This window comes from Amblyomma mixtum, chromosome 2 (assembly GCF_055824585.1).
Source record: "Amblyomma mixtum isolate Tamu chromosome 2, ASM5582458v1, whole genome shotgun sequence".
In the NCBI taxonomy this organism is placed as follows: domain Eukaryota; kingdom Metazoa; phylum Arthropoda; class Arachnida; order Ixodida; family Ixodidae; genus Amblyomma; species Amblyomma mixtum.
Genome location: NC_143013.1, coordinates 88,717,202 through 88,729,266, shown reverse-complemented (window position 1 = coordinate 88,729,266; position 12,065 = coordinate 88,717,202). Strand labels below are relative to the sequence as shown.

Here is a 12,065-nt window from a genome sequence, read left to right as displayed (position 1 = left end):
TGTGTTGTTGGCGCTTCTTTTCGCTTCGTATGCTTAAGGATGGTTGGTTGGTTTATGGGTTTTAACCTCCCAAAGCAACTCGGGCTATGAGAGATGCAGTAGTGAAGGGCTCCCTGAAATTTAGACCACCTGTGGTTCTTTAAGGTGCACTGACATCGCACAGTACACGGGCCTCTGGAATTTCGCCTCCATCGAAATTCCACCGCTGCGGCCGGGATCGAACCCGCGTCTTTCTGGCCAGCAGTCGAGTACCATAACCACTGCGCCACCTCGGCTTATATGCTGAAGGATTCGTTGTCCTTTCTTCGGCCGCGTCATGCCTTTCTTGATCACACAAACAATGTTTGTCTTGGAATCGGCGCAGAGTTACGCTTTTTTCGAGGCGCCAATTGAACCAGCCTGGCGGAACACTGTCCGCAACGATGGCGCCGAATCATTCCCAGCAATTCTGGACAACAACATATTTGAACGGGAAACCATTTATGAACGGAATTTTTTTTTATATAATGTAAGATTTCACTATAAAAATCAATATATCCGCAGATCATTCGACGCAGTCTTGTATTTTTCTTCTCTTAACGCTTTTGCTCTAGTCAAAAGCGTCCCCGATTGGTTTTTGATGCCAGTCTTAACTGTTCTATGCTATCGATGAAAACGCTTTAAAAGAAAGATTTTGCTACATATCAGAAGAATGGACCATCACCTTCAATATTTTTGTAACAGTTTGTTAGAATTTTCCAATTTTCAAAATTTGTGTGCGAGAATGTTGGACGTGGAGATGAGCCGGCCAATGATAGGGCCAGAATTTCGTACCCAGAAAACTCCCGCGCGCTTCACCTTCCTGTGGCACGAGGGAACAATTACGATAACCTAACCATCTGTTCCTTCCCGTCTGTTTCCTTCTCGGGCCGGCATAGACCATATTAAGCGCAATTACAAATCAATAGCCTGCTTTTCTGGGCCGCATGTAGACACCTATTCAAAAGTACAGAGCCCAAGGGGTTTGCTTGTGAGGACTGCAGCCTGCCTCGTTATGCATTCTCAGCGACTGCAATCTCTCGAAAGAGGAACGCCTTCGCGTCCTCAATTTTCCCAAGATTTGGACTGCTAGTTGTGCTAGGGAGCTCCACCAAACAGCTTAGAAGCAAACCCCTTGGACCGTATACTTTTGACGGGGGATGTACAATACGACTGAGGTTTCCTTGAAGAAGAATCTCTATGGCCAGCAGAAGGGGTGGAAGCTCACTTACGGCATTATACGATGACGGCGACGGCGACGCATTTACACTAAAGAAAATCATATGTGCAGGTATCAGTGTGATATAAATGTGAGGCTAAACACGCTGTTTCCTGGTTAGGAACGCTGTTCAGCACGATATTATAACATCAGTAAGGCACTGATTAATTCGAAAGGCGCGCAGTTACTGCTGTCGCATGAGCTGAATTACGATGGAAGTTGTGGCGTGCTACGAAATGTTCAGGAGTGCTTCAGATTGCTTCCGACTGCCTGACGTGCCGAGTAGATTAGAGCAGGAGCACCTGCCACTGTTGCAAAGCGCCGCGTCCTGTCGTTCCTGCTCCTAAAAAGTTACCCTTGATGACGAAGCGCTCAAGTACGTAGCTATGGACCTTGTTTCCAGGCCGCTACCACCGAAGGCTGTGCGTGCTGCCAGGGTTGAGGCCACGTTGAGGCGCCCCGGCCGTCTAAACACTAGCGGGCATGGAATCATCCTCACCAGAAGACAAGCAGAACAGTGTAAGTCACCTAGCGCCGGCGCCAGCGGCGCAAAAAAACGATCGCAAGCATCTCGAAATGAATGTCCCCAATGTTTCTGAGCTGCCTAAAAACCTTTCCTTTGCCCACTGTAGCAAACGGCCCGGCGGCAGCGCCGGGTTAAACCAACCCAGCAAGCAGCCCGTGCAAAAGGACGACGTTTATCCAGTGGCGTGTGATTTTATAGCTAAAATATAAGGAGGAGGAAGGAAAGATAATTGTGGAGAGACGGGCGTGGCTTTTGGCGAAAAACGAATGTCGAGCGAAAGAGGGCCCACACGACCCTGACTGAGCAGTTGAGACAGAGAGAGAGAAAAACTTTATTTGAAGAGGAATTTGGGGCACGCCCCAGGGTCCTCGCACGACCCCACTGCACTGAAGTGTTTATGTTCCTAAGGCCCATAACACTGGCAGCCCGGCCGGTGGCGATGGTCTGCACGGCCGGATCCTCCGAGCGCAGCAGGGACTCCCAGTCCTCCCAGATCTTGAGGTTCTCTAGGTCCCGCGGGGGAGGGTCCACCGGCAGAGGGATAGGATGTGGAGGAAAGAAGGGAAGGGTTCTGGGCATAGGGCGCATGCCGGAGTGGGGAAGGAGGGATGATAGTGGGCTAGGGTAAGGCGAGTAGTTCGTAACATTCATTAACTGCGAAAAGTAAGGTGCACTTGTGATAGTCTAACAAGCCTAGTAGTGCTTTAGATTCACCCAAAAAGCAGTTTAAGCCTGGATGCCAGGGCGAAAGCATGACAGATCGCTGCGAGAGCGTTCTTGGTTGAAGCTTTTCGTTTCTTCTAAAAAAACTTACTCTGTAATATCATTACGTTCCTGAGGTGTATAGAGCACTTCGGTGAACACCCATATCAGCACACTGAGCAGCTTAAACGCTTCTTAACCTACTGTGTGCTGTTCTGTTTGCCTGCAGTCTACCGTGACCTTGCCTCCCTCGGCGTCTACAGACAACACCTGCGATTTCGTTGGCGACGTTCAGTTCCAGCGCTGGATAGTGGCGACGACGATCGCGGTTTGCGTCATCGCGTTTGTCACTGGCATGGCGTTCCTGTTGCAGAGCATATGGCGCTGGCGACAAGATGCCGCCACTGTCAAACCGCTCCTGCGTCCCGGGAGCGACCTACTGGGCGCGGTGGCCTGCAACTCCACCCTCTGCCACCGCTACAAGGAGCTTCTCTCTTCCTGCACGGACGGCAGGGGCAAATCGCCTTGCGCTGGTCTCTCCGACTTTGTGTGCGGGGAAGGAGTCTGCTATGGGCGGCCTATGGAAAGCCTTCTCAGGGGCCTCTTGCGGTCGTTGGCTGCGGAAGCTCTAGCTGCCTGGAGACTGCGGGGCAATACACAATGGCCCGCCGTGGATCGTGCCGCTGCCTTGTACGACGTATGCCGCGAGACATCACGGCGCAACGTCGGATTGGTGAGTATCGGCAACAGTGTGAGCATCGACGAGCTAATTGCCTTCTTGGCCACGAACGACAGCGCAGCTGATCTTGCTACGCGACTGGCAGCTCGCTACCAGGATGGCGGATTTTTCTGGCTCGACGTTGCTCCGAGGCGTTCAGACTCCAAACTGCGCCTTCAAGTCAAGGTGAACAAGCAGTTCTTGCAAAACGCTGAAAACCACGAAAAATTAAGCAGCGGCGGAAGTCCCCGCTCACCGCAAAGATCCTTCGAGGAATTGCTATCGCACTCAGACGTTGGCAGAGGAATCTTGAAAGCCATGAACTACGTGCACATGCTGTGGAAGAAGGCTGGGAACCTGGTGGCTTACGCGCCTTTGTTGATAGCAGTAGAGGAGCTTGATAGGTACGGACTAAACTCCTCGCTCCTTATCAATGAGCTTAATCAACGCAGCAGCGAGGCGTTCGACAAAGCTGATCGAATTGAAGTGGCTAACGGAGCGCTCCTTCCGTTCCTGATGAAGCTCCTGCAGACCAGTAACACCAAGGCGTACCTGGTCTGGGAGTTTCTCCGACACGAGCGAGCCTGCACTGCTCCGATCGACCTTGAGGACAACACGCTGGAAAACGGGTGCTTCGACTGCGTCGAGCGAGTGGCCGGCCTGGCGGCCCACGCCCCGTTCCTCTTCACCAGCTACGCGGTCGAGTCGCAGGCCAAAACCTCATCATTCCTGCATGAAGTGAAGCAGTTTGTGGTGAGTTCCGTAGTCGAGGCAAACTGGCTGCCGGCGAAGCAGCAGGAGCACTTGATCGAGCGCGTCTTCAGGCTCCAGTTCGTGCGAGGAATACCAGCACGCAAGGACGGAATGGAGCAGCTCAACGACCACTACGCCTACTTGCCCAAGGGGACGGGCAGCTTTGCGGAAGACTACCGCGCCGCATTGATGGCGGCGTGGAAGTGGTCGCTGACGCGCACGGAAGAGTCGTTTGCTTTGCTTTCTGCGTTCCCTAACGTGCTCATCAAGAACAACACAGTATTTGTTCCGGCCGTGGCTCTGGTACCTCCCCTGTTCAACTACGGCGACGTTGAGTCGTCTCAGTACAGTTTGCTCAGCGTGGCCCTCATTCGAGCCGCTCTGCACAGCATCGGCCTCACTGGTCTGCATTCGGCGCCGGACCCATATGTGGAGATTGTCCCGCACTTCGATATCCTGAGTCGTTGCCTGAGGCTCAATCGCTCTACAAGAGATTATTCCTCGCGGTTGGCGGACGTCATGGCCGTGGGTACAGCACTGCGAGTATTCGGAAGAGGGCAAGAGGAGCATGTTCTGCTCAACAGCTGCCTGTTTATGTGCACGGCCGACAACACGCGACGCTGTGACATGGCCGCTAGCCAGGCGGCCGAGTTCGAAAACGCCTTCGCCTGCCCGCGGACGTCACCTATGAGGAGATTCAAGAAGTGTTTCGTGTGGTGAGCCCCTTATGCGATTTATAGTGACCGCAGCCTTATCATTTACTTACAACGTGGTTCCGTTACTGTAGAGGTGTGATAATATGACAGTGCACCGTGCATCTCCTCACGGTTTGTGCAGATAGTTGGGGGTAGTGGGGGGGGGGGGGGGTGCTGTTGTTCCTGCATTGTGGGCTGAAGCATCCTGAGCTGTTCCGTAGTCCGTCAGGGTAACAATATTGCACCGTGTGCTGACGGGGATCTCGCATATTAATGTTGCAAAGCATCAAGCGCTGTATCTACGTGTTGCCAAGGCTGAAACCACTTCTGCAATTTTTTGCCGACAAGTTTAAATTTCATCAGCAGCAGCAGGAGTCTGACTGCACGCATTCAAATATCCTTTAAAATTTTGTGAAAAAAAAATAGCGCTTAGTCATTCTGGACCCAAAGAACATCATCAAGGTGGCACTTGTGGGACTGCATATGAAAACAGGAATCAAGTCAATAGCTACTCAGTGGCTTGGGGTGTGAAATATCATGTCACTTTAATTCTTAAATCGTTCTGACCAGAATACATTTAGTGCTAATAATTAAAAGCACAAATTTTTTGCAATCAAGTTGCTCTGCGCATCTTTTTTTTCTTCTTTTTTTTCAAACCAGTAGTAGTGAACACGCTTCCGCAAGCGTTCTTGCATTGTTCGCTGCCGGACGGAGAACTAAAGTAACCCCATCGAAGGCGCTTCCCATTGTTGTGAGCTTTACATTATTCGCTGCAATTCTTATTCTTTTCTCTTTTTTTGCCGTCTGTTGTGCACTCAGAAACAAGTTGTCTTCTACGCTCAGGCGAGACGCAGTATACAAGACAAAATCCGCAGACGGTGCACATTTTGTCTTTTGTTGTTCTGTCGCTTGCTTCGCAAGAAATGACGTACGAGCGGCACATGCGAGAACGCGGTGAGACGCACATGCCCGGTAGCTCGACCGCTCCACCGACATCCCCCATGAAGAGTGCGCACAACGTGCTCGAGCTCGCACGCGAACACCCCACTTTCTCGCCGCAAACAGCGAGAGTAAAGACGGCAGTCGTCCAGTGTAACTAAGAGAACGCCGTCAGAACATTTCCATACAAAAAAGAAAAAAGATAAGGGGTTCAAAACGTAAAATTCTGAGTCTCACACGAACGAAAGGAATTCAAGAGGAGCATGAAACTGAGCACGCCAGCTGCGCTCCTATTCTTCGTCTCGGTGAGTCACTTTCACGGTCGCCTTTTGCATGTGTTGTTATCGCGAGTTCTCCAGGCCTCCGAAAGACGCTATCGTTACTGTCAGTTGCCGCGAGGTAGCTGCGCTGCGCCTACACTGCATAGATGTGAGCGTGCGCGCTGAGGTTCTTTTTGTTTCACCAATGCCGGAGCCAGCACAGCACGAATGGACTATGTTAAGCGCTCTAGTAGGCGGAGGTCCTTAACAGAAGCGTCAGTGCACTCAAGAAGCAGGGAAGGTAAGACGTCACCATCCATCTGCTTTAGAAGATAAATTGCTGTAATTGAGTTTCAGCCTAAGAACTGCGTAAGGCTCATTGGGTTGTAATGTCCCTTCATGTAATGCCCCTTTATTCCATTTTTATGGTGAAAAATCACCGGTTTGTTCAAGTTTATCATGAACTTGAACCAAGTCACTCGACTTTCGGTATTGCGCATGCAATGTTCTAAACGGGAAGATTGAGGGCAAAATAACAGATGACGATGATCAACAGTTAGTTATTTAACCGACTCAAGAACGCTTCGACTCAATCTGTTTCTCATTCTGCGTCAGAAACAAGGCAACCGTGCGGCAGTCACGGAGATGTCACTTAAATGCCACTTTTGTTGACTACAGATTGCCCCACTAGCTAAGACAGACTATCCCAGGATTATCCCTCTCCGGTTTCTTTTTCATTAAAAGGCTGCACACTGGAGTGCACTCTCCTGTATCCCCCGCTATGTACAACCAGGAACAAATGAAACGCGGACAATAGAAAGTAAACCACGAACACCATATTGAGAACCTCTTAGCCGGAGGAACTTAAATTCTAGAGGAAGCTAGTTTAACACCGAAGGCGCGAAGACTATTCTTTAGAGGTGTTAATGGACATCACTTATAATTCAACTCCAGGAGCGAATATGTTGGCGCTTTTCGCGCTGACACGTCAGTTCTCTTCGCGTTTCATTCGTTGCTGATAGCACGTTTCCTAAGATCGTACTTTGACTAGCGCTTTTCGCAAAACGTTTAGCTTTCAATAACTGAGAGCAACGCTTGTAACGTACATAAGAAAGTTAAGCTGAACTAACCTATTCACTGCTTTTAATTCGTGAGCGTATCTGGGCGTTTTTTGGGGGCAACAGTCTAGCTCAATAAGTGAACCATGAAAGGACGCTACAGCGGGCAAAACATCACCGCTGCTCTACGCTACTATAACGAAAATTGAACCGTACTGAACTACTTCAGCTTTAGCGGCAAAGTCTCTAGCACTGAAATCACTTCTTTAACTCAGTCCACAATTCTACGACGCACCGCTTTGGCGAGGAGCGAACATTGCGAACGGAAACAGTCATTTGTTCAAAGCAGCCCTAACAAATAGAAAGAAAACACATTCACGTTTCAGGATCTGTTCAGAACACCTGTTGGCGAGTACTGCTAACAAATGACCGACGATTTCTTTAGCCTAGCGTGATATGAATAGCTGGTCTCCTGGGCCGCGCAAACTGTCTGACAATGGCGCTCAGTTGGCGAAGCTGTAGGACCCCCTCTGCGAACACTTTGTGTCAGGTACAACCCCCGTAAAAAGCATACAGCACAAGGGGTTTGCTTGTGATCCGCTCCAGGCCGCCGCTCAAGGCGCGCAGCGCCACTGATGACCCTCTCCTCTGGCGGCGCGATTCACAGCAGCTCCCGCGGATGGATCGTGCTACATTCCTCGGTTCTAGCCATGCTGTCCCTCTTTCAGCGGTAGCCACCCTCCGGTTACGCATTCCTCGCTCTCGCCGTGCCATCCTCCATCCACGATAAACGTCCTCCTAATCCTTCCAGGGTAACCCTCTTGAAGTGGTTCCCTTGGCAACCAACCTCCACTTGCGCCTTACGCTCTCGCCATACCTTCCTTCTTCTGCGGTAACCTGATCTCTGTTAAGCTTTCATATGCTCTCGCGACATCCTCTTCCGTTCACGGTAAGCTGCAGTGCCTGCAGATGACGCAGGGTAAGATGAATTGCAGATCAATAGAGAAGTAATTTGCCTTGTGAGTTGGCTGACGTCTAATCAAACTCACACGAAATACACACACATATAGGTATATATGCATACATACACCGGAGGTCTGAGATAAATGAAACCAAGTTTAAAAAAAAACAATGTCTTACGCGAGTGATACAAGCTGCGTGCTGCCGAGGGTCATGTTGCCTAATCGCAGTATTTTATTGTGCTGCAAGGTTAATTTATTAGTACGCACTAATTCACTGACCTTTCAGTTATTGGCTTCGGAGAAAGTGCCAATTCGGAAATTGGAGGTTCTTTTAAAAAGCAGCGGATCAAAAATTTTACCATATGTTGTTTACGCCGATTTTTTTTCTTTTTTGGGGCGCACCGAAAATGAACTCCGCCAATGGGTTAGCTGTTGGTGGCGCACATCTTACGGAAACTGCAAACGCAAAGCTGCATTGGGGGCAGCGTTTTAGACATGAGCAGATCTTGTGGAGAGCGCCTTGGGGCACCGAAGTAGCATCACTATCACGTGGAGGTTTTTCATTTTGATGGCTTTATTTTTAGACTGGTAATATTATTTATTTATTTATTTATTTATTTATTTATTTATTTATTTATTTCATTTCATTTTACCCTCAGGGCCTTGCAGGCATTGCAGAGGGGAGTGGGCAGAAAATATACAACAAACAATGGAAAAAAAGGAAACAAAAAAAGGAAAAAAATATCTGCCTAAGTGGTACGTTGCTGTGAACATTTCACTCTGGTTTTTCAACACGATCTACAACTTCCGAGTTGGCAATTTTTTTACAAAGCAAATGTATAAAAAGATAGCTAATCAGTATTTACTGATTTACTTTCAGAAGAAAAAAATGCTGCAGACTAGACAACACGGCTCTTGACAGCACTCAGTTGGTTTCATTTGACTTGGACATTCCCTGTTTAAAAACATGGCTGTAGTTAACTGGGACGCCTGGTATAATTCAGTGTGCGAGTCACTCTCACCCGATGGGAGAATGCTTCAAAGACCTCGGACGAACAACACCTCAACTTATAATACCGCGTTATCATAGGCCCTGAAATGCTCTTATAATTTGATGATGTGCGGTGGCCTTTTGGCATCGCCTAGATACAGGCAAGGGAGAAAACGAACGCATGCTATGACATTTAATTAAACTCCCGCGACAGGTGGTTTTAGTTTTTACTGTTCTCAAAATCAGCGTCTCCAATTGGCCTTGTCCACCGCCACGTTGTCTCAGTGGCAATGCCTTTCGGCTTCTGAGTGCGAGATCTTCGGATTAGGGTGCCAGCTGAGAACGGGCTTCACTGAAGGAAACAAAAAAAAAAGAAAAAACAGAATGAACGGAATGGGTGGATATTATGTTTTGGAACTCGACAAAAAACTCGAAGAAGCCAAAATTAGAGCAAAGCGTTCCATTACATAATGGCTAAGCATGAACGGGTGGTAGGCAGCGAAAAAGCGCTGCGTTCAGAGCTGTGCTTCTCGTTCAGGCTGTCTGTGTTGTGCCCGGCACTTTTTCGTAGTCGTTCTGTCCTAGAATTGCCGTTACACAAGGCGTTTCATCGATAAATTCCTCACACCTAGAAACTGTTTCTTTCCTTTGAGTGCTTAACACGTCATCTTTCTTATCGTAAAAGAAATGAAGGGAGACGAGCTCTCCGTGCTCTGTGGGACCTTGTTTTCAAAAAGGCATAATAAGCGCGTGGCATTGCTGGACGGTTGCGATGGACTATCTGAGAGCTACGTAGAACGCACGAACAGTGCACTGTGGGAGGAAGTATATGCTGTCGCTTAGCAGTAACGTGAGCTTTGAAATTCGTAGCTATTGTTCACTCTTTGCTGTGTGAGCGGCGTTTGTTCTTTCTTTGTGTTCCAAGCAAAACGAATTCGAAACAACGTAGATATTGTAATTAATATAAAGTGCAGTACTGGGACCCTATGCGTGTACTGTAAAAAAGTTGATGACGTCCTTTTCAGAATTCCCATTTCAAAATACTAGTCATCGCACAATATTTTTTTCAATGTAGTGGAGCCTTCTGCACTTCTTTGGAAAAACCCATCAACCTTTTATTAACCTGTTTGGCTCCTAGCAGAGAGCAGTAGGTAGCCGCAGCAGATCTCAGGAAAAGCAAAACGCATTGGTTAAGTGTCGTACTTTGTCTGGACATTGCTCGAGACCTTTCGAGGCGGTTGATCTGCACTCCGTGTCTCCTGCGAGTACTGCTCACGCACGTCACGAAGGAAAAATTGTCCATCAACCGGCCAAGTCTCTAGCTTCAAAAGCGTCCGGATAGAACACAAAGAAAAGCTTGCCCTCTTTGCTGCGGCCGCCAACACTAACCGTGAGTCCGAAATGCTCCTAGCGACAGGCGCTGCCTAACCTTTACTGCACTCCCAGGTCACGTCAGCTAGACAGGCACTAAAGCTGTAAATGCGGCTGCAGGCTTGACATGACAGCTCCCGCAGACGAGACCTCCCTTTGTCTTGTGGCCTGCGCGAAAAAACCGCGGAGGAAAGGTTCGCAATTCAAGAAGGTTCTGCGCAATAAGAACACAACTTAAGATGGACTGTAGGAAGCTTTTTGGTTCTCATAGAGTTTCTGAATATTACCTAGAAAGAAAGATGGCGGCACAGCTCGTTATTCATCATGGAGAGGCGCAGGAATTCTGGGAAGATGAGGTTGAGTATTTGGCTTGGCTATTGTTGGGTATGAAATATAGATTTAGCCAAACAATACGGCTCTTTAAACGGCGAGTCTCAAACAAATGCTGTTGAATATTCAGTACTAGCCTAACACTTGTGTTAAATTTATTAAAGAAGTGAGAAACGCGCTATAAAAATAATTTCATCTCCGTGCAAACGGGAGCCTAGCGGCGCAGCGGCTGCTTCCGAGGCAGTATTGATGCTTTGATGTCGAAGCCAAATAAGAATCCTCGCCTTCCCGGCATTCCCGGAGGTAGATAAAGTGCTCTTTAAGAACCTCACATAGGCGGTGGCGCCAGCTTTCCTTCCAGGTAATATTGAGAAACTCTATGTTGGTTCCATCGTCATCGCTATTCGGTTTGCGCAACGGTGCGAACGGCGAGTGCAGCCTAGCAGTTCGAAGAAAAGCGAGGACGTAGTTAGCTACTCTGCACTCAAAGACAATTGAACTTGGTTGCAAATAACGTTCAGCAAGGCAGAACAAGGCGTTCTCGTTGCTCTGTGAACAATATGAATTAGTTGCAAATAACTTGGCTTTATACACACTGTATCAAAAGGAATAGGCACGCTTTAGACGACTGCCGTCATCGCTAAGATTTCGCTACGGCTTTTGATTAAAACGAGAGATGGTCTGTGGAATGTGGCGCAGGTGCAAAGGCACGCCTAGGAGTTTGCGCATAGTCAACGCAACAAACGAAGGCTTGCTTGCTTACAGAGAGCAGGCAGTAGTTAGCATTGAATCGTGGCATTCGAGACCTTTCCGCGGTGTCTTTTCTCTAGGCGCGATACCACTTCATTAAAAACTTGAAGTGTGTATGGGGATGGGAGTTCATAAAGGGCGGAAGGTAGGGGTGACAGGAGCCACTATATTAACCCCTAGAGAGGTCAGCGCACTGCTACATCACAGAGCCCCTGAGAAGCAAGGTGCACCATTCCCCCGAAGTATGAGCTTTCAAGTGGCGACGAATTCGCCGATCTGAAACTCACGGTTGGCAGGAGTGATAAGCGTATGTCCACACCTCTTGCAAACATGACTAGTCCCGCCGCTACTCCCGTACGCACACCCACTCTCGCTTGAATGCTTAAGAGAGCGAATAGAAGAAAGAATAGAAGAAAGATAGTCAAGCATAGACTACATGCGTGGTGCGGCAGCTGATTTGGTACTGTGTACCGTTGAACCAATTCACCGACCGGAAGAGACAGAAAAAAAATGAAAGCACGAAGGACTCGATTACGCGGTTTGCACATTTTTCTTTCCAATATCCAGTGTTCTGATTTTTGGGTAGAGAGACGTCTGGACCCACGAAAAGATGCAACGACATCGACACTGATCAAAGGACCTAGTGAAAGCAAAGGATTAGAAGAGGAAAAGAATATCATGGTTCCATTGAAGATTAAAAAAAAAAGGAAAACCAGGTCGCTGAAGATGGTCGGGGGAAACAATAAAAGATAAATCACTGTCATGGTTCCCTA

At 48.5% G+C, this 12,065-nt stretch overlaps 1 protein-coding gene across 2 annotated transcripts in view; it reads left to right on the top strand.

Moving 5' to 3' along the window:
• Nucleotides 1–5,602: 5,602 nt before the first annotated feature.
• LOC149360070 (clotting factor G beta subunit-like) overlaps nucleotides 5,603–12,065 on the top strand; it is a 52,596-nt gene continuing 46,133 nt past the window's right edge. Inside the window, exon 1 of one of the 2 annotated variants that reach the window (XM_089572160.1) lies at nucleotides 5,603–5,875. In XM_089572160.1, the coding sequence (XP_089428286.1) occupies nucleotides 5,834–5,875 (42 nt within the window). In that variant the 5' untranslated portion in view covers nucleotides 5,603–5,833. Of the gene's footprint in view, nucleotides 5,876–5,916; nucleotides 6,132–12,065 lie in introns of those variants that run through there. The other variant, XM_089572161.1, reaches the window with a different exon arrangement.